Here is a 26,872-nt window from a genome sequence, read left to right on the forward strand (position 1 = left end):
CTTAACAATCATATACAACCGTTTGCTTGACAAAAGATCCGTACCCAAAGACTGAGAATTTGCACAGGTCACACCAATATTAAAGAAAGGTAGTAGGAGTAATTCACTAAATTTCAGGCCCATATCGTTAACGTCGATATGCAGCAGGATTTTGGAACATATATTGTGTTAGAACATTATGAATTACCTCAAAGAAATTGGTCTATTGACACACAGTCAACATGGGTTTAGAAAACATCGTTTCTGTGAAAGACAACTAGCTCTTTATTCACATGAAGTGTTGAGTGCTATTGACAAGGGATTTCAGATCAATTCTGTATTTCTGGACTTCTGGAAGGCTTTTGACACTGTACCACACAAGCGGGTCGTATTGAAATTGCGTGCTTATGGAATATCATGTTGCACCACTGCGTAGGCAACTGCATTCTTGGTCTGTGGCTGTGGCCAATCATTCTGGTGGACAACTGGTTGGTTGCCATACATAAAAAAGTATGCAGTGATTGCAGCAGGGTTGGTATATGACATAGCTGCTTGCACAGTTGGCCCTGCATCTGATGGGCCTGAAACAAGACTGGAGTAGGAAGGGTTGGCTGGGTGGATTGGGCATGTCCTGCATCTGGATCTTCCAAATGGATATGATCCCTATACAGGGGATGGAAGTAGGTGCAGCTTCAGGGTGGACTGGGATGTTGTGTAGGTTGAGTGGGTGATGGAATATCACTTGAGGAGGTGTGGGAAGGATCTAGGGTATGGTTTCCATCATTTCTGGGCATGCTGATAGATAATCAAACCCCTGGTGTAGGATATGGTTCATTTCTTCCAATAGAGAGTGATACTGGGTGACAAGGATGGCACTCCTTTATAGCTGGTTTTTGAAGTGATAGGGGGATTATGGGTGTGTTAGGATATGACATGGGAAATCTCTTTGTGGATTAGGTTTGGGGGGTTGTGCATATCTGTGAAGACCCTCATGAGACTTTCAGCACATTGGGCAAGGGAGTTCTTGTTACTGCAGATACTCCAACCTGTACTGTTGGTGATTTGTGGGTTAATATGGACAGAGTTGTGGATGGAGCCCTCAGAAAAGTGGAGGTCAGCATCCAGGAAGGTGGCATTTTGGACTGAGGAAAGGTGTTGAGGTTGTGAAGGAATAAGGATAGGGCATTTTGGCCCTTATTTGATATGAAAATATCATTAATGATCTTGAAACAGACAAGGGATTTGGAAAGCTAGGAAGGTTTCCTCTAGGTGGCCCATAAAATGGTTGGCATAGAAGGCTGCCATGTGGATGGCTATGGCTGCAATGTTGATTTGTTTATATATATTCCTGTAAAAGGAGAAGTAGCTGTATGTCAGGATCTAATTGGTTAGGTGTATGAGAAATAGGGTAGTGGGTATGTAGTCTGAAGTATGCTGCGAGAGGTAGCGTTTGATAGTGGCAAGGTCATGGGCATGAGGTGTGTTGGTGTATAGCATCAACAGTGATGAGTGGGGATTCAGGAGGTAAAGTGGCAAGGATGATGGAGTATTTTTGATGTGAGGGGCTAGGTTCTAGGCAATTGGTTGAAGGTATTCTTCGCCAAGAGTGAAAATTCTTTCAGTTGGAGCCTTATAACCAACTACAATGGGTTGTCTAGGATACTTGAGTTTGTGGCACAAGGAAGAAAGACTTTTAGGTATTATTAGCTGCATCGGGCATAGACAAAACAAAGCACACCCACGCCCACACACACTCACACTCACACACACACACACACACACACACACACACACACACACACACACACACACACACACACGCGCGCGCGCGCACACACGCACACACAGCTCCTTTCATCTCCGGCACTCAGTGTGCCTGCCTGCCACTCAGTGTCCCTGTATGTGGTGAGCAGCAATCTATCCTTTTCATATTGTTATTATTCCTTTCTGGATTTTCTATTGTTAAAAGTTTAGAAGGTTTCACATTTGTTCTCAACAAGTATTTTGGACTCTCTAATTAAGTTACTCAATTTAAAAAAATAAGGTAGTAAAACTATAATGCTGAAACTGGCAAGTGACGTGGTAGAGTACAGTCAAACATTTCAAGTTCTCACATGGAAATATTAAAAGGTTCAAATTTATTAGTATAACATTATAATGAGAAAAATATTAAGATTTCACTGCTGAATCACACTAGCTATGTTTCAGCACGTTCCCACATAATTCGAAGATCACATAATGGTCCACATATGAGGGGGTTTCAATAAGTAATGAATCACATTTTTTGTTGGCCAATTTCTGTTGAAATAATGCAGAATTTGTCATGGGACATCATGAACTATACCATCTTCAGCCCCTATAGTTTTATGATTTATCCAATAGGTGGCTGTGCTATACATAAGCCTCAAAATGGAATCTGTAACAGAGGTGCATTCCAAGCAGAGAGCTGTCATTGCATTTATTTTTGCAGAAACAAGAGTATCACAGGTATTAATAGGCATGTGCAGAATGCCTACGGGGACCTCAAAGCGAACAAAAGTGTGGTGAATCATTAGGTGAAGCATCTGTCATAATTGCAACAAGGTTGTGCAAACGTGCTGGCTGTGATTCCTGCAGTGTTGGAACGTGTGGACACTCTCGTTTGAGGTGATCAACAGACCACAGTCAAACACATTGCTGCACAACTGGACATCTCTGTTGGCAGTACTGACATACACATCCACTGGCTGGGGTACTCAAAAGGGCTGTGCCCACTGGGTTCCTGACTGCCTAACAGAAGACCATAAAGACCAACAAAGGACCAGCTGTGCAGAACTGCTCATACATTACAAGGTTGGCCATGACAAGTTTTTGTTGAACATTGTCACATGTTGAAATGTTACTATCACAGGATGGGTCACTTTGCAATCTCTCTATAGGTATATTACTGATCAGAAGCTTAAAGACTCATCTGGCTGACCGTATGTTATGTAGCTCGTAGGCCAAGTTAGTTCCACTACCTTCTTCACAGAGATTGCACATAACGACACCTCTGTATATCCAAAGATTACTAAAATTATTATTTAGACAGGTTCACTGTACTCTAGTGGTCAAATTGTGAGCACTGTATAGTATAAATGCTTCAGAAAAATTATCTTTTGGCATAATTCTGTGAGTGGAAACCAAAGATCTTCTTCTGTTCTTTTATCTGTGCAAACAAAGAATGACTGTTCATACCGAGACCCATAAAGTGTGTTGCTTTACTTATTGAATGCTGTTCATATATCACAACCAATGTAATCTACTGATGATGTGTTCAGAATATGTGATAGATGTGGCATTGTAGACAAGAGAACTTGCACGGTGAGTAAGAATGTCATGGTGTGGAATTGTTGTAGTTGATATTACTGATCTGAAGAACCATTAACTTGTAAGGCCCCAGACCCCATGTAATGTATTGTTGGCAGCATACCTTAAAAACTTTAATTAAAATTGTTTCCATTTATTCCATCTTGAACTGGAGAATTTTGTTGTAAGAAGACAAGTATCCTGCTAAATTGTATACCCATAGGTTCTGTAAGTAAATACAATCTTGTCTATGACACCACCACTTTGACATGGTGAAAGAGAACTCATTAGGAAATAGTTTTGCATATTCCAACTATACATTAATGTCAGCTGTTTGTGACACATAAAAATTTGTGCCAGACCAGAAGTCAAATCTGGATTTCCCACTTATTGGGAGCGGTCACCTTAACCACTTTGGCTATCTGAGCACACCTCCAGGACCAATCCAGAGTGCCATATTTCACAATGTCACAACACTTAGTCTCTCACAATATGTGTGGGAGACAAATATTGTATTGTCATTTTATTCTGTTGAGGCATGGATACATCATTGATGATTACAATGTCTGTGTTTATACAGTGTCTGTATCTTCATAATAAAATGTCCTTCAGACATTGTAACCATCAATAATTAATCCATGCCTTGATGGGCTAAAGTGATGTTATAATATTTGTATCCCTGTGTGGTAATCAAGAATTGTGTGAGAATTAGCATTGTGGCTAAGTGAGTAATAGAAGTTTGCATTGATCCAGGAGACGAACTTGGATAGCTGAAATGGTTAAGGTGAGAAATCCAAGTTCTTCTTCTGGTTGATCACAAATTTTCATGTGTCACAAAAAGCTGACACCAATGTATAATTGCAATGTGCAATTCTATTTCATAATATTTACCACAACTGTAATTGGTGGTGACAGTGTCTGTTACTTCAGATATGCATGCATGTCTGAAGGACATTGTGAAGATACAGACACTGTTAAACACAGATATCATAACCATCAGAGAGTATTAGCCTGTCACAAATTTTCAGCCTTCACAATCAATTTATTTTAGTGGCTGTAGGTACCTGAAGTCTTGATTACTCATAATATAGTTTCTTTATGGCCACTGCACCACCGGTGGTGTCTGTTCTATTCGGCATTTCTGACATATCAGACAAAATGGACACCACATATCTGTATAAATACGAGTGAGGATAGCTCTAGGTACTTTTTGTGCCAGTAAACTGTGTCTCTTGAACCCTTGCAGCACTTAGCGAATGCTACGTGCAATGGGGCTAATGGATGGGGCACTACTTGAAAATGACAGACTGAGAATTTGGGTTGGTTGGGAAGTGTGTCCAGATGGCTTTTGCAGTTAAGACAATCATTCTAGAGAAACAGAGCATCCGCCTTAGAGTCTCAGTCTGGCAAAAATTTTCAGCCTTCACCATTGATTTATTTCAATGCCTGCAGGCAGATGAAGTCTTGATTCCCCATAATATAGCATCAAAGAGAAATTAGCTTACATTCACATTTCTATGGCATGAAATTGATTCATAGCTGTTGTTTGTGTTATTTTAAGTAGTAATGTGATAATGGAGAATGTTATGTAGATTAAAAATGTTAGTATGAAGAAAGAGAACCACTCACAATGCCACAATGTAGTGAATGTGTTGAGTTGTAGATGATGAGCATTTAAACAAGGTGATGAGCATTATAACTCATGTTTAAAATGTGTGCATGCACACTCTCCTCTCTCTCTCTCTCTCTCTCTCTCTCTCTCTCTCTCTCTCTCTCACACACACACACACACACACACACACACACACACACACACACACACACACACACCTGATGCAATGGCAGCTGACTGCCATTTGGTTGGCAAGAGATGTCAGAAAGGGCATGGTGCCTGTCTTCTGTTTAGCAACAGAGTCAGGTCATTGGTAAGACACTTCACTCATATTTGGGAGGACAGAGGTTCAAATCCCCATCCAGCAGTCAAGGTTCAGTTTTTCTATAATTTCCATAAATCATATAAAGCAGCAGCTTGTATGGCTCTTCTGTTCCTCCCAAATCTTACTTTGTGTCCCCTCTCAGGTGACCCAAACCTCTTTGAAGATCTAATGTGTGGTCCACATCCTGTATTTGAAAAGTACCATTAATCATGTGCAATTAAGTTACCTCACTTGCAAATATTCCTGTAAGCTTGGCAGGAAAGTGATAGCCAGTCTGCCAATTTCTAATGTACTACACCTTTCTTTCAATTCTTCAGTATCTCCACTTTCTGTCCCATAGATTTTATACACTCCCAATATTTTTGTAAGTCTGCTGGAATTGTGTTGTACCTAAAATATTATTATTTCTTTATTTTTTAGGCAAACTTTGGCCTTGATCCTGGAGATGTGCATATGATTGGCCACAGCTTGGGTGCACACACAGCTGGTTATGCAGGAGAGAGGATTAATGGCCTAGGTCGCATCACTGGCCTTGACCCTGCAGAGCCTTATTTCCAGGGATTGCCTACATTTGTACGCCTTGATCCAAGTGATGCAAAATTTGTTGATGTTATACACACTGATGGAAAATCTATATTCTTGTTAGGTGTGTTCATTTTTATTTAATATTATACATTTTGTCTTTCATACTGAATGCATACAAAATATTGTAAGAACTTCTATGGGACCAGAGGTGTCTTGAGGAAACTATCCTGTCTACTGACAGAAAATAACCATTGTATGCACTTGTGAAGTACTAAAAATGTTAGTTTCTTTCGGACTTCAAAACTTCTCATTCCCAATAATTGGTGGCAGGAGTAAGAGATAATGACCACAGTTTCTGATAGCCAGAATGTGTGTGTCATTGCACTGAGTAATCCTGCCCTGCTCTGCAATCCCCCACTAGAGTACTGGAGTTACTAGAATGGAGTATGCTGTGTGCTGGCACCTGGTCTCTCTCTCTCTCTCTCTCTCTCTCTCTCTCTCTCTCTCTCTGTCTGTCTGTCTGTCTGTCTGTCTGTCAGTGACACTACATTTGAAGCACACTTATCACTCACAAATAATGTAATGAGTAAAAATAACAACTTAATATATAGTTGAGGCAGTGAGTCATCAACAGGTACATAGACAAGCACAAGAATGTTGCTGGTTTCAGATGAACCCTTTGTCAGAGCTAACAGGCCCTACACACACACACACACACACACACACACACACACACACACACACACACACACACAGCTATACTGTCATGAGTGACTATTGGGCCTGATCTGCAGTTCGAAGCTTGACTGGATCCAGTCAAACTACTGTGACCATACTACCAAACTTTGGATTGATATTTAGAAGTGATGTCATAACTGTATCATTATCTTAGAGGTGTTTTCCTTTGGATACAGTGGGCAAGCTGTGCCACATAAACAGCAGTTATCATGAAACTAAATGACTGGTGCTGACTGGAGTGATGTGGAACAGATCACCTGTGAACCATAGATTAGTGGAAAAACACTATAATGGGAGGTGAAGCATTGTGGTGTTCTTAGTTTATGTATATAGTCCAGGTAAATTTCAATTGAACATTACTTACATTGTACATTGTTCCCACTATGAAAGATGAGAGATGAGCATTATGATTTGTGCCTGATTTTTATAGTTTAGTCCTGGATTCAGTTCTTGGAAGTCTGAGTGCCAAAATATATCAGACAGTTCTCTGCTAAGGAAACAACTTGAGATGTGATAAAACAGTTTTGACAGTGCAGTGCTGCTAATAACAAAGAGCAGGAGACACCAATTTTCAACGTTGAATGAAGTAAGACATTTGGCCCTGTATCATGATAATAAATCAACTGAGCACCTTGAGGGCAAGTAACAACACCAGGTAACAGCCAGAGCAGACCACCCCAAAATGGTTGCAAGTACCTTGACTTGCATTGGAGGTTACTAGAAAGTCTTACTAAAAGTGTTGAAGTTGTACAAATTGTGAAGGGTTTACCCCTGTCATTTTGACAATACAACAGACAAATATATATAATTTCTAATTGATTAGCATTCATTAATGGCAGTATATGTACTTATAGATTAGTTTTATTTAAAATGTAAGGCTGAGAGTGTGATTCATCTCAAAAATTGTTTTTCAGGCTATGGCATGAGCCAACCATGTGGCCATATTGATTTCTACCCAAATAATGGAAAGGAGCAACCTGGCTGTGACCTTACAGAAACTCCTTTGCCTCTTACACTAATTAAGGAAGGTCTGGAGGAAGCAAGCCGGGTATTAGTTGCCTGTAATCACATACGAGCGATAAAACTCTTCACAGATTCTATCAATGGTGAATGTCCATATATTGCCCACAGGTGTGACTCATACCAAAAGTTTTTACAGGTATGTGTCAATCATTTTCTGACAAATCCTTGATGATGTATGTTAGACTATTGCTAAAAATGGTACTTTTGTGAGAAAGTCATTTTTTTCTTCTCTAACCATATAAAGAATTGTATGACATTTTGGTAATTTCTCTGTGTGATAGTAAAATTCATGTAAATGTGACTGCAGTGCATAGTGAATGTGACAGCTCAGCTGGCCAGTGGTAAGCAGGAAAAAGAATGGGATAAAATATTACCCGTAGCAGAATGATGCATGAATGGGGCTTTACAAACACTTAAGAATGAAACTTTTAATATTTGACTTCCTGGATTCACTTTAGTTTTTCCACTCATTTACTGGGCTTTATCTTCTATTAAGGTTACATAGTTTTTACATAATTATTTTGTTAGGGTCTGTTTAGGGCAGCGCTGTTTGTATTCATGTGATATCTGATTCAGTCATGTTTAGTTTAAATATGGAATTTCCATTTTCTTTAACTTTTATTGACATGTTTTGTTGCTCTATGACTTTGATTTCCGTATGCACCCTGTTTCCACAGTGATTCATTGTTTTGTTTCAATATAATATGCATGTATTTCCGAGTGACTAAATTAAATCAACAGGTAAAAAAGGTAATTAAAAAATGCATACATCCAGTATTCTTATAATTAGAAAGCATTCTATGACATAAAAATAATTGCTTTTTAAGTTACCAACCCAACCTCTCATACAACAGATATTAAAATTTTATATGCACTTTGGTACTTCTGAATTATTGTTGTTTACTTATTTTTGTTTGAGAAAACAGTAAAAAGTTTATAGTTTGTGATTGTTACCCATATACAGTATGTGATCAAAAGTGCCTGCACACCTGGCTGAAAATGATTTACAAGTTTGTGGTGCACTCCATCGGTAATGCCGGAATTCAGGTTCACCCTTAGCCTTGATGACAGCTTCCACTCTCACAGGCATGTGTTCAGTCAGGTGCTGTAAGGTTTCTTGGGGAATGGCAGCCCATTCTTCACAGAGTGCTGCACTGAGGAGAGGTATCGATGTCGGTTGGTGAGACCTTGCATGAAGTTGGTGTTCCAAAACATCCCAAAGGTGTTCTATAGGGTTCAGGTTAGGACTCTGTGCAGGCCAGTCCATTACAGGGATGTTATTGTTGCATAACCACTCTGCCACAGACCGTGCATTATGAACAAGTGCTCAATCATGTTGAAAGATGTTGGCACTACACATGCTGGCAATGACGTTCACTTGGCATTTTTCATACCCACACCCTGACATTGGATCACCACATTGTGTACCGTGATTTGTCACTCCACACAATGTTTTTCCACGATTCAATCATCCAATGTTTATGCTCTTTACACCAAGCAAGGCGTTGTTTGGCATTTACCGGCATGATGTGTGGCTTATGAGTAGCCGCTCAACCATGAAATCCAAGTTTTCTCCTGACGCAGTTTGGAATTCTTGTGTGATGGTCTGGATAGATGTCTGCCTATTACACATTACAACCCTCTTCAACTGTCAGCAGTCTCTGTAAGTCAACAGAAAAGGTCAACCTGTATGATTTTGTGCTGTACATATCTCTTCATGTTACCACTTCACTGTCGCATCGGAAACAGTGGACCTAGGGATGTTTAGGAGTGTGGAAATCTCACGTACTGATTTATGACACAAGTGACACCCAATCATGTGACCACATTCGAAGTCTGAGAGTTCAATGGAGCTCCCCATTCTGCTCTGACGTAGTCTGACTACTGAGGTCGCTGATATGGAGTACATGGCAGTAGGTGGCAGCACAATGCACCTAATATGAAAAATGGATGTTTTTGAAGGTGCCCAGATACTTTTGATCACACAGTGTACATATGAAAACTCAATTATTCAATGTTATTGCATGTACCCTAAATTTTCGTTACAAATTTTTTACTGCAAGAAGTTCTGAGGATTTTCCTACAGATATTTCCCCTGAGACATGTTTGAGTTTTCTTCTGACTTAACATAATGAAAAAGCACTGCATACTATCTGTCCTGTCAGAAAAAGGTAGACTGCAATAGATACATCTAGTTTTTGCTAGTGAGTTCTATGAGACATTATTGCCAATGTTTTCAGGGGCAGTGTTTCTCATGCCATGACAATTCAAGCAGCTGTGCCATAATGGGCCTTCGAGCTGATGAGCAGTTACCAAATGCAGTTATTTTGCCAGGAAGCAAATACTTTGTCACCACTGGAAAGGAGTATCCATACTGTCGTAAGTAAAGAGTTTTCACAGTGATTTTTTTACTGTACCCGACTTCCAGACTGTTGTTTTGTGATTCATTATGTACCTCTATTTATTTCTTATTCAGAATTTAACCCAAGTGTTGATTATCATTTTGTTTTTGAAGGTAAGCTCCCAAATTTTTGTGACCAATTATTTAATGGATTGTCACAGTTCATATGTAGTGTTTCAATGTGTGAATCTTCAGCCTAAGTGCATATATGACTTGTATGGAGTCAAAATAAATGAAGGATTACTCAAAGAATTGTCTGACTATTTCCTTCAACAAAGCACTCTCAGTAATCTGAGTCATATACAAGCTGAACATTTATGTAGTATTGCAACAGTGAAGTCATGAGCATAGTCTATAATCAGTATCTTCTAAATCTGTACATATCGTGTGATTGACTTGAAACATACATCCATCATTAAAACTTGGTAAGTGAATGAAAGGGTTAATTATAGATCCAGTTATGGAAAAAAATCCTTTAGAGGTGTGGTACTAGTCAATATGTGCGTTAACAGAGAGACATACCTGTCTGGCACAAACTCTGTAGACTGCATTAAAATTAGCTGTCATTAAACTTCTATATTCTATTTGTAATTAGAAGACAATTAAAGAACTTACTAAAACTGTCGGCAATGCCACTATGCCAAATACTATGCCAAAAAAATTTCAAATGCCTCAGTTATATTGTGTAGCCACTGTTTTCCACTACTGCGTGTTTAATATTTACATGTTTTTGTTTGGTGCATGGGGTAATTTAAAACAGTCATGGACAATTGCTACCACTTGAGTTACATGTTTATAGTGTGAAACCAAATGCTGTGGGTACACATTCCTCAACACAATGTTAGTCTATGCATTAACTTATCAGATGGCAGTAATCAAATTCAGTTAGTCAACTAAACCTTGGCAGATGTGCAGAGCTTGTTAACCACTGAACAGATTGCTGGACTGGAATTACATCATATCTTTTTGTTTGAGGATATAGGTTTCACTACCAGTAAGTTAATAATAATAATAATAATAATAATAACAGATACGAAGACAGTAAATTGGAAAAAGAAAACACTACATGGCAAGCACCCGTATCATCTAACACAGCCACACACAGATCAAGACACATCCAACACATGGCTAAGAAAAGGCAATATATACAGTGAGATGGAAGGATTCATGATTGCAATACAGGATCAAACAATAAACACCAGATATTACAGCAAGCAAATTATTAAAGATCCCAATACTGCAACAGATAAATGCAGACTTTGCAAACAACAAGTAGAAACAGTAGATCACATCACAAGCGGATGTACAAAACTAGCAAATACAGAATACCCCAGAAGACATGACAATGTAGCAAAAATAATACATCAACAACTTCCCATACAATATAAACTAATAAAACAACATGTTCCCACATACAAGTATGCACCACAAAATGTACTGGAGAATGATGAATACAAATTATAATGGAACAGAACCATTATAACAGATAAAACAACACCACATAACAAACCTGACATCATACTCACCAATAAAAAGAAGAAATTAACACAACTAATCGAAATATCCATACCCAATACAATAAATATTCAAAAGAAAACAGGAGAAAAAATTGAAAAATACATCCAACTGGCTGAGGAAGTCAAGGACATGTGGCGTCAGGATAAAGTTGACATTATACCAATTATACTATCAACTACAGGAGTCATACCACACAATATCCACCAGTACATCAACGCAATACAGCTACATCCAAACATATATATACAACTACAAAAATCTGTAATTATTGATACATGTTCAATGACCCGAAAGTTCCTAAATGCAATGTAACATATACTGTACAGTTAAAAGGAAGTCACGCTTGATGAAGGTCCGCATCACTTTCCATTTTTAACCAGACCTAAGGTCTGAGAAAGGAAAGAAGATAATAATAATAACCAAACACACAGAAGAAACCCACAAAACCAGCATGGCAACACAGGCTACAGATCAGAATAGAAAAACTGAGAAAAGACATCGGACAGCTAACACAATTTATAAGAAATGAAATGTCAGAAAAAAATGAAAAAGGTTAGGTAAAATCTCACAACAAGAAGTGATAGAGCAATTGGATGAAAAGAAGCAGAAATTACAAGCATTGGCCAAACGACTTAGAAGATACAAAAAAAGTGAAAATAGAAGGAAACAAAACCAAACATTCAACACAAACCAAAAGAAATTTTACCAGACAATAGATAACACACACATTAAAATAGACAATCCACCAAACATAACAGACATGGAACACTTCTGGAGCAACATATGGTCAAACCCGGTACAACATAACAGGCATGCACGGTGGATACAAGCAGAAACAGATACATACAAGATGATACCACAAATGCCTGAAGTGATAATTTTGCAACATGAAGTCACCCAAGCAATTAATTCTACTCACAATTGGAAAGCCCCTGGAAAAGATAAAATAGCAAATTTCTGGCTAAAGAAGTTCACCTCCACACATTCACATCTAACTAAATTATTTAACAGTTACATTGCAGACCCATACACATTCCCTGATACACTTACACATGGAATAACTTATCTGAAACCTAAAGATCAAGCAGACACAGCAAACCCAGCTAAATATCGCCCCATAACCTACCTACCAACAATATACAAAATATTAACTTCAGTCATTACACAGAAATTAATGACACCTACAACACAGAACAAAATTATAAATGAAGAACAAAAAGGCTGTTGCAAAGGAGCACGAGGATGTAAAGAGCAACTGATGATAGATGCAGAGGTGACATATCAAGCTAAAACTAAACAAAGGTCGCTACACTATGCATACATTGATTACCAAAAAGCTTTTGATAGTGTTCCCCACTCATGGTTACTACAAATATTGGAAATATACAAAGTAGATCCAAAATGATTCAGTTCCTAAACATAGTAATGAAAAATTGGAAAACCACACTTAATATCCAAACAAATTCAAATAATATCACATCACAGCCAATACAGATTAAGCGTGGAATATACCAAGGAGACTCATTAAGTCCTTTCTGGTTCTGCCTTGCTCTGAACCCACTATCCAACATGCTAAATAATACAAATTATGGATACAATATTACTGGAACATACCCACACAAAATCACACATCTGTTATACATGGATGATCTAAAACTACTGGCAGCAACAAATCAATAACTCAACCAATTACTAAAGATAAGAGAAGTATTCAGCAGTGATATAAATATGGCTTTTGGAACAGACAAATGTAAGAAAAATAGCATAGTCAAGGGAAAACACACTAAACAAGAAGATTACATATTGGATAACCACAGCGACTGCATAGAAGCGATGGAAAAAAACAGATGCCTATAAATATATAGGATACAGTCAAAAAATAGGAATAGATAATACAAATATTATAGAAGAACTAAAAGAAAAATATAGACAAAGACTAATAAAAATACTGAAAACAGAATTGACAGCAAGAAACAACACAAAAGCTATAAATACTTATGCTAGACCAATATTGACCTACTCGTTTGGAGTAGTGAAATGGAGTAACACAGACCTAGAAGCACTCAATACACTTACATGATCACAATGCCACAAATATAGAATACATCACATACATTCAACAACAGAAAGATTCACATTAAGCAGAAAGGAAGGAGGAAGGGGATTTATCGACATAAAAAACCTACATTATGGACAGGTAGACAATTTAAGGAAATTCTTTCTAAAACGAGCAGAAACTAGCAAAATATACAAAGCAATCACTTATATAAATACATCGGCTAAACCACTGCAATTTCATAACCATTTCTACAACCCTTTAGATCACATAACATCAACAGATACGAAGAAAGTAAATTGGAAAAAGAAAACACTACATGGCAAGCACCCGTATCATCTAACACAGCCACACATCGATCAAGACGCATCCAACACATGGCTAAGAAAAGGCAATATATACAGTGAGACCAAAGGATTCATGATTGCAATACAGGATCAAACAATAAACACCAGATATTACAGCAAGCATATTATTAAAGATCCCAATACCACAACAGATAAATGCAGACTTTGCAAACTACAAATAGAAACAGTAGATCACATCACAAGTGGATGTTCAATAATAGCAAATACAGAATACCCCAGAAGACATGACAATGTAGCAAAAATAATACATCAACAACTTGCCATACAACATAAACTAATAAAACTACACGTTCCCACATACAAGTATGCACCACAAAATGTACTGGAGAATGATGAATACAAGTTATACTGGAACAGAACCATTATAACAGATAAAACAACACCACATAACAAACCTGACATCATACTCAGCAAAAGAAGAAATTAACACAACTAATCGAAATATTCATACCCAATACAACAAATATACAGAAGAAAACAGGAGAAAAAATTGAAAAATACATCCTACTAGCTGAGGAAGTCAAGGACATGTGGATCAGGATAAAGTTGACATTATACCAATTATACTATCAACTACAGGAGTCATACCACACAATATCCACCAGTACATCAATGGAATACAGCTACATCCAAACTTATATATACAACTACAGAAATCTGTAATTATTGACACTTGTTCAATTACCCGAAAGTTCCTAAATGCAATGTAACATATACTGTACAGTTAAAAGGAAGTCATGCTTGATCAAGGTCCACGTCACCTTCCATTTTTAACCAGACATAATGTCTGAGACAAGAAAGAAGTAATAATAATAATAAACCCCGTGGAGGCCTGGGAAAAGATTAGGCCTCCGGTATGTTCTGCCAGTCATAAAAGGCGACGAAAAGAACAAACCACTAATAGGGCTAACCCCCCTTTTAGTGTGATTAGTTGGTTCAGGACAGAACTAAAGAAGCTTCGGACAAGGGCCGTCATTGTCGGGGACGACGTTTGAACCCTATGCCCGCCCACAATGGTAATGACACTGCTAGCCAACTGGAAAATGATTTAAATCCAAATAGAGGTGTTTTGCAGCTTTCTGCAACCACCCTAGAAGGAAAACAAAGACAGAGGATGAGATGGTCAGATGAAGTTAATCGACACCTCATGTTCTGTTATTACCAAGCAACAAACCTAGGAACCAACACAACTGGATACAGATCACAAGTATACACAATGTTTTTTTTTTTTTTTTTTTTTTTTTTGTTTGTGGTTTTAGGGCGCAAAACTACTATGGTCATTAGCGCCCATCATACACAATGTTTATTATCAGATACCTAGAATTAAAATTTTTAACAGAACAATGACTAGCTGATCAGAGCCGTGTAATAATCAAAAATAACAGGATACCCCAGTCAGAATTAGAAAACATCAAACAACAAGTACAACATATACTGGAACAAAATAATGTGCAATCAGAAGAAGAAGAAAATACATTATTGGACTCAAACATCCCAGAGCAAACAAACGAAGAACACCACGCATCAATTAAACAATCAGAGGAAAACAAAATCTTAAGACAGCCACCAGAACAAGCACTAATAGTACTCGAAGTAACACACATGTTAGATATAGAAGAAAAATTTCAGCTGACATATATAGAATACAAAGACACAAATACAGACACCAGACCATTCTGGCATAGACTGCCAAATAATCCACAAGTCGAAACAACAATAAAAACTGTCAACACAATCATACACATCAAAATAAATGAAAACACAACTATGGAAGAGTTACAACTACTGGTTTATATAGGAGCAATCACTACACTAAATATACACACTAGGCAGAGATCAGAGCCAACCAACACACAGAAGAAACTCACAAAACCAGCATGGCAATACAGGCTACAGATCAGAACAGAAAAACTGACAAAAGACATCGGACAGCTAACACAATTTACAAGAATTGAAATATCAGACAAAAAATGAAAAAGGTTAGGTAAAATCTCACAACAAGAAGCGATAGAGCAATTAGATGAAAAGAAGCAGAAATTACAAGCATTGGCCAAACGACTTAGAAGATACAAAAAAAGTGAAAATAGAAGGAAACAAAACCAAACATTCAACACAAACCAAAAGAAATTTTACCAGACAATAGATAACACACACATTAAAATAGACAATCCACCAAACATAACAGACATGGAACACATCTGGAGCAACATATGGTCAAACACAGCACAACATAACAGGCATGCACGTGGATACAAGCAGAAACAGATACATACAAGATGATACCACAAATGCCTGAAGTGATAATTTTGCAACATGAAGTCACCCAAGCAATTAATTCTACTCACAATTGGAAAGCCCCTGGAAAAGATAAAATAGCAAATTTCTGGCTAAAGAAGTTCACCTCAACACATTCACATCTAACTAAATTATTTAACAGTTACATTGCAGACCCATACACATTCCCTGATACACTTACACATGGAATAACTTATCTGAAACCTAAAGATCAAGCAGACAGAGTAAATCCAGCTAAATATCACCACATAACCTGCCTACCAACAATATACAAAATATTAACTTCAGTCATTACACAGAAATTAATGACACATACAACACAGAACAAAATTATAAATGAAGAACAAAAAGGCTGTTGCAAAGGAGCACAAGGATATAAAGAGCAACTGATAATAGATGCAGAGGTGATATATCAAGCTAAAACTAAACAAAGGTCCCTACACTATGCATACATTTTACCAAAAAAAGCTTTTGATAGTGTACCCCACTCATGGTTACTACAAATATTGGAAATATACAAAGTAGATCCTAAATTGATACAGTTCCTAAACACAGTAACGAAAAATTGGAAAACCACACTTAATATCCAAACAAATACAAATAATATCACATCACAGCCAATACAGATTAAGCGTGGAATATACTAAGGAGACTCATTAAGTACTTTCTGGTTCTGCCTTGCTCTGAACCCACTATCCAACATGCTAAATAATACAAATTATGGATACAATATTACTGGAACATACCCACACAAAATCACACATCTGCTATACATGGATGATCTAAAACTACTGGCAGCAACAAATCAACAACTCAACCAATTACTAAAGATAAGAGAAGTATTCAGCAATGATATAAATATGGCTTCTGGAACAGACAAATGTAAGAAAAATAGCATAGTCAAGGGAAAACACACTAAACAAGAAGATTACATATTGGATAACCACAGCGACTGCATGGAAGCAATGGAAAAAACAGATGCCTATAAATATCTAGGATACAGACAAAAAATAGGAATAGATAATACAAATATTAAAGAAGAACTAAAAGAAAAGATACAGACAAAAAATAGGAATAGATAATACAAATATTACAGAAGAACTAAAAGAAAAATATAGACAAAGACTAACAAAAATACTGAAAACAGAATTGACAGCAAGAAACAACACAAAAGCTGTAAATACTTATGCTGTACCAATATTGACCTACTCGTTTGGAGTAGTGAAATGGAGTAACACAGACCTAGAAGCACTCAATACACTTACACGATCACAATGACACATATATAGAATACATCACATACATTCAACAACAGAAAGATTCACATTAAGCAGAAAGGAAGGAGGAAGGGGATTTATCGACATAAAAAAACCTACATTACGGACAGGTAGACATTTTAAGAAAATTCTTTCTGGAATGAGCAGAAACTAACAAAATACACAAAACAATCACTTATATAAATACATCGGCTAAACCACTGCAATTTCATAACCATTTCTACAACCCTTTAGATCACATAACATCAACAGATACGAAGAAAGTAAATTGGAAAAAGAAAACACTACATGGCAAGCACCCGTATCATCTAACACAGCCACACATCGATCAAGACGCATCCAACACATGGCTAAGAAAAGGCAATATATACAGTGAGACCAAAGGATTCATGATTGCAATACAGGATCAAACAATAAACACCAGATATTACAGCAAGCATATTATTAAAGATCCCAATACCACAACAGATAAATGCAGACTTTGCAAACTACAAATAGAAACAGTAGATCACATCACAAGTGGATGTTCAATAATAGCAAATACAGAATACCCCAGAAGACATGACAATGTAGCAAAAATAATACATCAACAACTTGCCATACAACATAAACTAATAAAACTACACGTTCCCACATACAAGTATGCACCACAAAATGTACTGGAGAATGATGAATACAAATTATACTGGAACAGAACCATTATAACAGATAAAACAACACCACATAACAAACCTGACATCATACTCAGCAAAAGAAGAAATTAACACAACTAATCGAAATATTCATACCCAATACAACAAATATACAGAAGAAAACAGGAGAAAAAATTGAAAATTACATCCAACTAGCTGAGGATGTCAAGGACGTGTGGATCAGGATAAAGTTGACATTATACCAATTATACTATCAACTACAGGAGTCATACCACACCATATCCACCAGTACATCAATGCAATACAGCTACATCCAAACTTATATATACAACTACAGAAATCCGTAATTATTGATACATGTTCAATTACCCGAAAGTTACTAAATGCAATATAACATATACCGTACAGTTAAAAGGAAGTCATGCTTGATCAAGGTCCGTGTCACTTTCCATTTTTGACCGAGATATAACGTTTTTATTGTTGTTTTGACTTGTGGGTTATTTGGTGGTCTATGCAAGAATGGTCTTATGTCTGTATTTGTGTCTTTGTATTCTATATATGTCAGCTGAAATTTTTCTTCTATGTCTAACATGTGTGTCACTTCATGTTGTATTTGTGCTTGTTCTGGTGGCTGTCTTAAGATTTCGTTTTCCTCTGATTGTTTAATTGATGCGTGTTGTTCTTTGTTTGTTTGCTCTGAGATGTTTGAGTCCATTAATGTATTTTTTCTTCTTCTGATTGCACATTATTTTGTTCTAGTATTTGTTGTACTTGTTGTTTGATGTTTTCTAATTCTGACTGGGGTATCCTGTTATTTTTGATTATTACACGGATCTGATCAGCTAGTCGTTGTTCTGTTAAAAATTTTAATTCTGGGTATCTGGTAATAAATGGTGTGTATACTTGTGACCTGTATCCAGTTGTGTTTGTTCCTAAGTTTGTTGCTTGGTAATAACAGAACATGAGGTGTCGGTTAACTTCATCTGACCATCTCATCCTCTGTCTTGGTTTTCCTTCTAGAGTGGTTGCAGGAAGCATATCCTGCAAAACACGTCTATTTGGATTTAAATCATTTTCCAGTTGGCTAGCAGTGTCATTACCATTGTGGGCGGGCATAGGGTTCAAGCGTCGTCCCCGACCACGACGGCACTTGTCCGAGGCTTCTTTAGTTCTGTCCCGAACCAACTAATCACACTAAAAGGGGGGTTAGCCCTATTAGTGGTTTGTTCTTTTCGTCGCCTTTTATGACTGGCAGAACATACTGGAGGCCTATTCTTTTCCCGGGCCTCCACGTTATTATTATCCTTGGATCATTTGTTCAAAGATGTAGAAAAGCCATTTTCTACAATTTGGCAGAAAGAAAGAGCTAATAGTATGTGGAAGCAGATATGTGTATCATAAATTCAAAGAAAATCTTCTATTCTCAGAGGCAATTCAGTCACATACCACATACTGCAGGCTCCACAAATGCTTTGTCCATTTTTAAGAGGAAAATAAGCCATTTTGAATTGAAAATTATAATACTGTTTAGTATTGCATGTGTATGAGTGTTGTATATTTTTAAAACACTGGAAGTAATAGTTCACTGTTGTAAAATCATTTGTATTTTCAAATGTTTGAATACATTCATCATAATTTTAATTTACTAAATCACAGGTTACATATTCAGAATTGTAAAAGAAGTGTTTTATTTACATGTTCTGTTCCATTCTGGTCTGCTGTGCATTATTATGAACTTATGCCTAAATATTTTCAGTGGGGATTGTTTACTTTACATTTTTTGTTAATAAATCTTTCGTCACACTTAAAAACATAGGTTGCTAAGCAAACCAAATGGACAAGACAAATACTCCTAAAATCTGAAAGCAATTCATTTGAATTAATTGTGCACTTAGTGCTGCTTTTGCAACCCTGTTTTTTGTTTCTTCACTAACTTTACATTCAGTCTGAGTGCACTTACAGCTTGTTTGCCTTCCGTGTTCCATTACATTTAAAAAAAAAATCATCCATTTTTTTAAAGTTTAACACATTTAGATACATCACTGTGCTAAGTGCTAAGTTCAACATAGATCGGGGTTTTATAACCAATGGTTTGGGATAGTTAACTGCGTGGCAAAGTCCTATGGAGGGCATTACAATATATTGTTCCATCCAGAGGTCTAAAATTTTTAAGGCGGACGATGGCTAAATTTTTATTAGGGCACTGAGACACTTGATACAAACTGCGGTGATGGATAATCCACAATATTCCTTTCTCCTTTTTTCTCCTTTTAATGTCCTTCTCTGTGTTGTTTTGTCTAAATAGAATGACCAATGGTAACATCTATAAGTGGATGTTCAATTGGTTAAATGTGTGCACAAACAGTATTCTATCTTAAATTTGTTTTTCCATATTGTCTTAATACTGTTTGTGAAAAACATGAGGTGGAAATATGTATTCAGGCCTCAATGCCTAGATAAGCAGGAGTAAGTGCCTGAAAATCAATTGAGGCTGACCAGGAGAACCTACTCTGAACGACCTGAGACTGAACTGAGACAGTACTTATCATGATGATCTGATAGTCATAACACTTTAGTGCAGAGCCATCTCATTGGGTTAACAATTTTCTTATTGGGAAGGAACACAAAACATTTAACAAATTACCTATCTAAAAACTGGTTTTGCTTCATTATGTGTATGAAACTAATAAAAGTTGCTTTTGATTGGTGGTGATATTGTCTTGATTATTGTAGGTTATGCTAATCAGGCAAAGGTTCAGAAACCAAAGTGCTTAGCATCTCAGAAAAAAACAAAATACCATTTAGCATCTGTTAGTGATTAAATTAGTAAAATAAAATTTTGTTATACAGGGTGAGTCACCTAACATTACCGCTGGATATATTTCGTGAACCACATCAAATACTGACGAATCAATTCCGCAGACCGAACGTGAGGAGAGGGGCTAGTGTAATTGGTTAATACAAACCATAAAAAAATGCATGGAAGTATGTTTTTTAACACAAACCTATGTTTTTTTAAATGGAACCCCATTAGTTTTGTTAGCACATCTGAACATATAAACAAATACGTAATCAGTGCCGTTGGTTGCATTGTAAAATGTTAATTACATCCGGAGATATTGTAACCTAAAATTGATGCTTGAGTACCACTCCTCCACTGTTCGATCGTGTGTATCGGAGAGCACCGAATTACGTAGGGATCCAAAAGGAACAGTGATGGACCTTAGGTACAGAAGAGACTGGAACAGCACATTACGTCCACATGCTAACACCTTTTTATTGGTCTTTTTCACTGACGCACATGTACATTGCCACGAGGGGTGAGGTACACGTTCACAAATGGTTTCCATTTTCAATTACGGAGTGGAATAGAGTGTGTCCCGGCATGTCAGGCCAATAGATGTTCAATGTGGTTGCCATCATTTGCTGCACACAATTGCAATCTCTGGCGTAATGAATGTCGTACACGCCGCAGTACATCTGGTGTAATGTCGCCGCAGCCTGCCTCAATACCTTGTTTCATATCCTCTGGGGTTGTAGGCACATCACGGTACACATTCTCCTTTAATGTACCCCACAGAAAGAAGTCCAGAGGTGTAAGATCAGGAGAACGGGCTGGCCAATTTATGCGTCCTCAACGTCCTATGAAACGCCATCGAACTTCCTGTCAAGGGTCAGCCTAGTGTTAATTGCGGAATGTGCAGGTGCACCATCATGCTGATACCACATACGTCGACGCGTTTCCAGTGGGACATTTTTGAGCAACATTGGCAGATCACTCTGTAGAAATGTGATGTATGTTGCAGCTGTTTGGGCCCCTGCAATGAAGTGAGGACCAATGAGGTGGTCGCCAATGATTCCGCACCATACATTTACAGTCCATGGTTGCTGTCGCCCTACCTGTCTGAGCCAGCGAGGATTATCCACGGACCAGTAATGCATGTTCCGTAGATTCACAGCCCCATGGTTTGTGAAACCCCCTTCATCGGTAAACAGGTAGAACTGAAACGCATTCTCTGTTAATGCCCATTGACAAAATTGCACTCGATGATTAAAGTCATCACCATGTAATTACTGATGTAGCGACACATGAAACGGGTGGAAACAGTGACGGTGCAGTATGTGCATGACACTACTTTGACTCAGTCCACCGGCTCTCGCAATGTCCCGTGTACTCATGTGTGGGTTCATGGCAACAGCAGCTAACACACCAGCTGCACCCGCTTCTCCTGTGATGGGCCTGTTACGGACCCGTTTGCATGCTACGACCATACCTGTTGCATACAGTTGGCGGTAGATGTTTTGCAATGTGCGGCACGTTGGATGCTCTTTGTCTGGGTACCGTTCTGCATACACCCTGCAGGCTTCAGCTGCATTTCGTCGACACTCGCCATAGATGAGTATCATCTCCGCCTTTTCAGAGTTCGAATACATCATGGTCACAGTTCCTACAACACTACACTATCACAGACGTCTGGTAACACGGTGTACTACAGTTGGCCTGCGTGCGGAGGTGAATGCAGAATAACAATAGCAGCAAGCGCTACATGCGGACACTGCGGCATCTAGACCAAACCACAACAGTGCTCTACAGCCACACTTGTAAACACGGTCGTCATCGTAAACATGTCCCTGCAGATGCTGCTCGCCGACCGTGGCCTGTATTTGTTACAACATGCAACTGAACGTCGGAGGTTTCAAGCGTCAACTTTAGGTTGCAATATCTCCAGATGTAATTAACATTTTACAATGCAACAAACGGCACTGATTACGTATTTGTTTATATGTTCAGATGTGCTAACAAAACTAACGTGGTTCCATTTTAAAAAAATGTAGGTTTGTGTTAAAAAACATACTTCCGTGCATTTTTGTATAGTTTGTATTAAACAATTGCACTAGCCCCTCTCCTCACGTTCGGTCTGTGGAATCGGTTCATCAGTATTTGATGTGGTTTACGAAATATATCCAGTGGTAACGTGAGGTAACTCACCCTGTATGTTGTCTGCACATATTATGGAAATAAACTGACACATTTAAAAAATGTGAATAAATGTTTCTAAATTAGTGTCATTAGTTGGTCAGTGTTGCAGGTCCTGTATGGCCTTGAACTGACTCTGACCATCTCATGCACTCAACTTCACTTACAAAATCATTATTCTTCTTTGCCATGCTTATTTTGACAGGTTTCTGGTTGCCTAACGTCACTGAAACAATTAAATCAATGAAGGAGTAGTAGAATTTTTTTCATATGAAAGACGTAGTAAACACAGCATAGAGATCCTTTAAGAAAGCGGCAGACCTTTGTCAATGTGAATAATTTATTTTGGTCCACAATACTGTAGAAACTATTTGATGATAGAAACTCTTTCTTAAATTAGCCTCATGTTTTATGATTGTATTTCTGCAGTCAATGCAGTGAATGTTACCTTAGATTGATGTATCACACTTTTCTGACATAGAAACTTGCTGTCTTAGAAAATCATTCCTACTTCATGTTTCATAATTATGAACTTGGTTGTTTAATGTTTTTACCACCATACAACTGACACTAAATGACATTTCTTCTTCTTGTCATCATAGAGATCATTGTTGTAAATCAGCTTCATCGAATCATTTAATAAATGGTTAATACCATTTTCAATCGAACCACTGACAAGTGCTGTGGTAAATCTTATATAAAATTCAAGAACAAAAATGGGCCTAACGCAGAGCTTTGAAGTACTGCATAGCTAAATTTCCTATGCCCTGAAAATTAATGTCTATTTTTGTAACATTGTTCTACCACCTTGTGCGTGACAGAAAGACAAAACTGAAACCAGTTCTAGCTTATTCCACAGATGTCATATCTGTATAATTCTTAAGCAGCAGTTAGTTAGTGATGAGGTCAGAGGCTCTAGATGAGTTGAGAAAGAGCTCATATTTTCATTTATCTTGGCTATAACATTTAAGACTTGCCTTAAAAGTCATAAACTGCTGTTTCAGTCGGTTTGTTCTTCCTGAAACCCTTTCAAGGATTCACGAGGACTGTAATGTTATTAAAAATTTTAGATAACCTTTCATACTTGGAATATGTTGAACACTGTCATATTGGATTGAAATCTGCTCCAAAGTACTTGGTTGTACATTTCTGTCACTGAAACTTCCACCGACCTCGACTTTCACAGTTATACGATTGGTTTTTAAGGTCTCTATTTTAATCAACCTTGATCAACTTTAACTGCTATATCGTCATTATATATCACACATATTGCCAACTGCAAGACTACACATCAGCACTTAGGGTCTCTGTGATCCATCCTTTTCCTAATACTGATGAATTTTGTTCCTCTGCCATCCTTGCATAGCTGCTCTCTTGTTGTGGACTACAAAGCTATAATTTAAATGACTTATTGAATTTAGTTATCTATGTCAAGTGGGAATGATGTGGCCTCTGAGAACCCCATTTTTCATTGGATAAATCAAATTAATAGTGTTCTTCATTGAAACAACAGTTTAGAAGATATCACACTAGCTACATGGTGGCTGTAGAGCATAAGTGCAAATTTGTGACTATATCTTTATTGTAAAATATTTAAGCAACTTTTAATTATTAGTTTATAGATATCACAAATGCTGTGTAGTCAGTGAGTTGTGGCAGGGTATAATATCAGTGTGCACAGTAGATATTTGCTGGTTCTGTATCATGCCCGGATGGTGGGGGGTGGGGGTGGGGTGGGCGGTAAATTTCAGGGGGGTAAATTCATATACCTGAAAAAGACCGTGTTTCACAAAGCAACTAGCCTCCAGTGCATGTTGATCTCTCGATTGCTCATATGATTTTGAAATGAATCCTTGTTGGTTTTTGAACAGTATTGAACATGTTCTAAGTTGATATCTGAATTGATAAGTTGATTTTTGAATGTGTACATAGTGTACATGATGTCTCTGCCAGAGGGGAATCCCTGTCGCATCTAGAAATAAAAACTTTTCTGCAGACAAAAGGGGACGGGGCTATAAGAGCTGAGCTGAATAAGCCCAAACGGATGAATGCCAATTGCTGTATGTTTATGTGGTTGATTAGGTGTGTGAATGATAAGCATTGCTATAATTATTAGCAAAATCCATAGATTCTGACTACCAGTGTGGAAATAAATGACTGACAGGAATAACAGGTAAGTAAGGTAACATATTATCTTCTCGGTGTATCCAAGAAAATGAAATTTTGACAGAAAATTTTTGTCAGATTGCTACACTACTAAGAGCCAGTTGTAAAGTCCCTGGTTAACAGTCAGTTGTTCTATTCTTGAAATAGCATAGAAAACACGTTGTACGAACACACAATAACACCTAACTGGAGAATAAAAGTGGGATAACTAAAGTGGTGATTCTGGAAGGGTTAGTGAAGTTAACAGAAGAATAAGTTTTGACAATGGCAGGAATAGTTACGGAGTTAGTGGTGACAAGATTGATTGTTAGAATGAGGAAGCAGAAGAAATGGTGACATCACACAAATTATATTGAAGAATATGATGATTCCAAATTTATATAAATATTTAATACTACTACTACTCAATATCATGGTTGAGAAACTGGAGCATATGAATGAAATATGGAACTATTTCATAACCTAAGACTTTTTGCTTCTCTTAGGTCCAATAGGCATTTGCTATTGGTACTTCGTGAATTATGTTCTGTGGTGTTACTTATGTAAATGAGATAGATAAAAATGACCATTTGTGTCAAAACAGTCTCGCTTATTTGGTATGTGTTACAGCTGCTGCAATATTAAAAATGCCTATTTTCTTTTACCAAGCAGACAGTGACAAAACAGATGTAATCAAATAGAGAAACCACATCAGTCTTGGGTACTATTCGTATGAAAAGTTTTTTCAGTATTAAACAATGACATTTTGATTTTTCATGTAGCAATATGGTTGATGTACTTTGATGAGGTAATAGATTCTTTTGCAGAAAGGAAAGCATGCCATGTAAAGCTGTAGCAAGATTGGAGAGGAAAAAATGCTGAGACCTAAGGGTTGAAGAAATGTGCACTGTATTGCTTGTTTCTTGCTTTTTTAATGCTTTTATGTTTCCTATATTCAGTTTTATTTCACATAAAAGAGTCAGTTATTAGTTAATAGGCAATAGAGAGCAAATTTTCTGAAGAATTCTTATTCTTCCAGTCACAAATAATCCCACACAACATTAATTGTGAGGATTTTTTAAGGACATTTTAATTTCCAATGTCCTGAATATAGGTTTGATGCCTTCCATTGCAAAATATACACATTTAAATTTCTCAGAGCAAAACACAGTGATGTGTGATAGAAGAAAGCTGTGAGAAGAGGTGTGGAACTGGACTTTGGCACACTGAAGACCAACAAACATATATTTCTTATATATCAAACTCTTCAGGAAGATGCGCACTATGGAATGAACATATTTTTGAAAAATTGATTTTTTTTTTTAAATTTTTGATGTCCTGTCCTAAACTCTCATGAGTGGGGGGAGGGGGGGAGGGGGGTGCCACTATCTAGTTTTAGCCGTGGTTCAGAAATATCGTAGATCTGGGGCTGTTCTGTACTGAAGGGAAATGAGCAGGCTCAGACCTGAAGTGTCCATATATGTATTCACTTAACTTAGTATATTCCATCTGGATAAGTAAAGTAGAGTGCATTGTGAGTGCTTTATTCTGAGAGGAAGGTGCTAGAAAAATTCTGCAGAATCAGAGCCATGAAATTGTTAACAATGTTTATAATATTATGAACAATATCACTGATTTAAGCCAGCTAATTA

The 26,872-nt window shown here is 37.4% G+C and overlaps 1 protein-coding gene across 4 annotated transcripts in view; it reads left to right on the plus strand.

The window, feature by feature from the left end:
* LOC126470408 (pancreatic triacylglycerol lipase-like) overlaps positions 1–26,872 on the plus strand; it is a 472,913-nt gene that overhangs the window by 404,207 nt on the left and 41,834 nt on the right. For all 4 annotated transcript variants that reach the window (XM_050098258.1, XM_050098259.1, XM_050098257.1 and 1 more), the window contains 3 exons: positions 5,664–5,889; positions 7,421–7,665; positions 9,770–9,908. In XM_050098258.1, coding sequence (XP_049954215.1) covers positions 5,664–5,889; positions 7,421–7,665; positions 9,770–9,908 — 610 coding nt within the window. The remainder of the gene's footprint in view (positions 1–5,663; positions 5,890–7,420; positions 7,666–9,769; positions 9,909–26,872) is intronic.

This window comes from Schistocerca serialis, chromosome 3 (assembly GCF_023864345.2).
Source record: "Schistocerca serialis cubense isolate TAMUIC-IGC-003099 chromosome 3, iqSchSeri2.2, whole genome shotgun sequence".
NCBI classification, from domain to species: Eukaryota; Metazoa; Arthropoda; class Insecta; order Orthoptera; family Acrididae; genus Schistocerca; species Schistocerca serialis.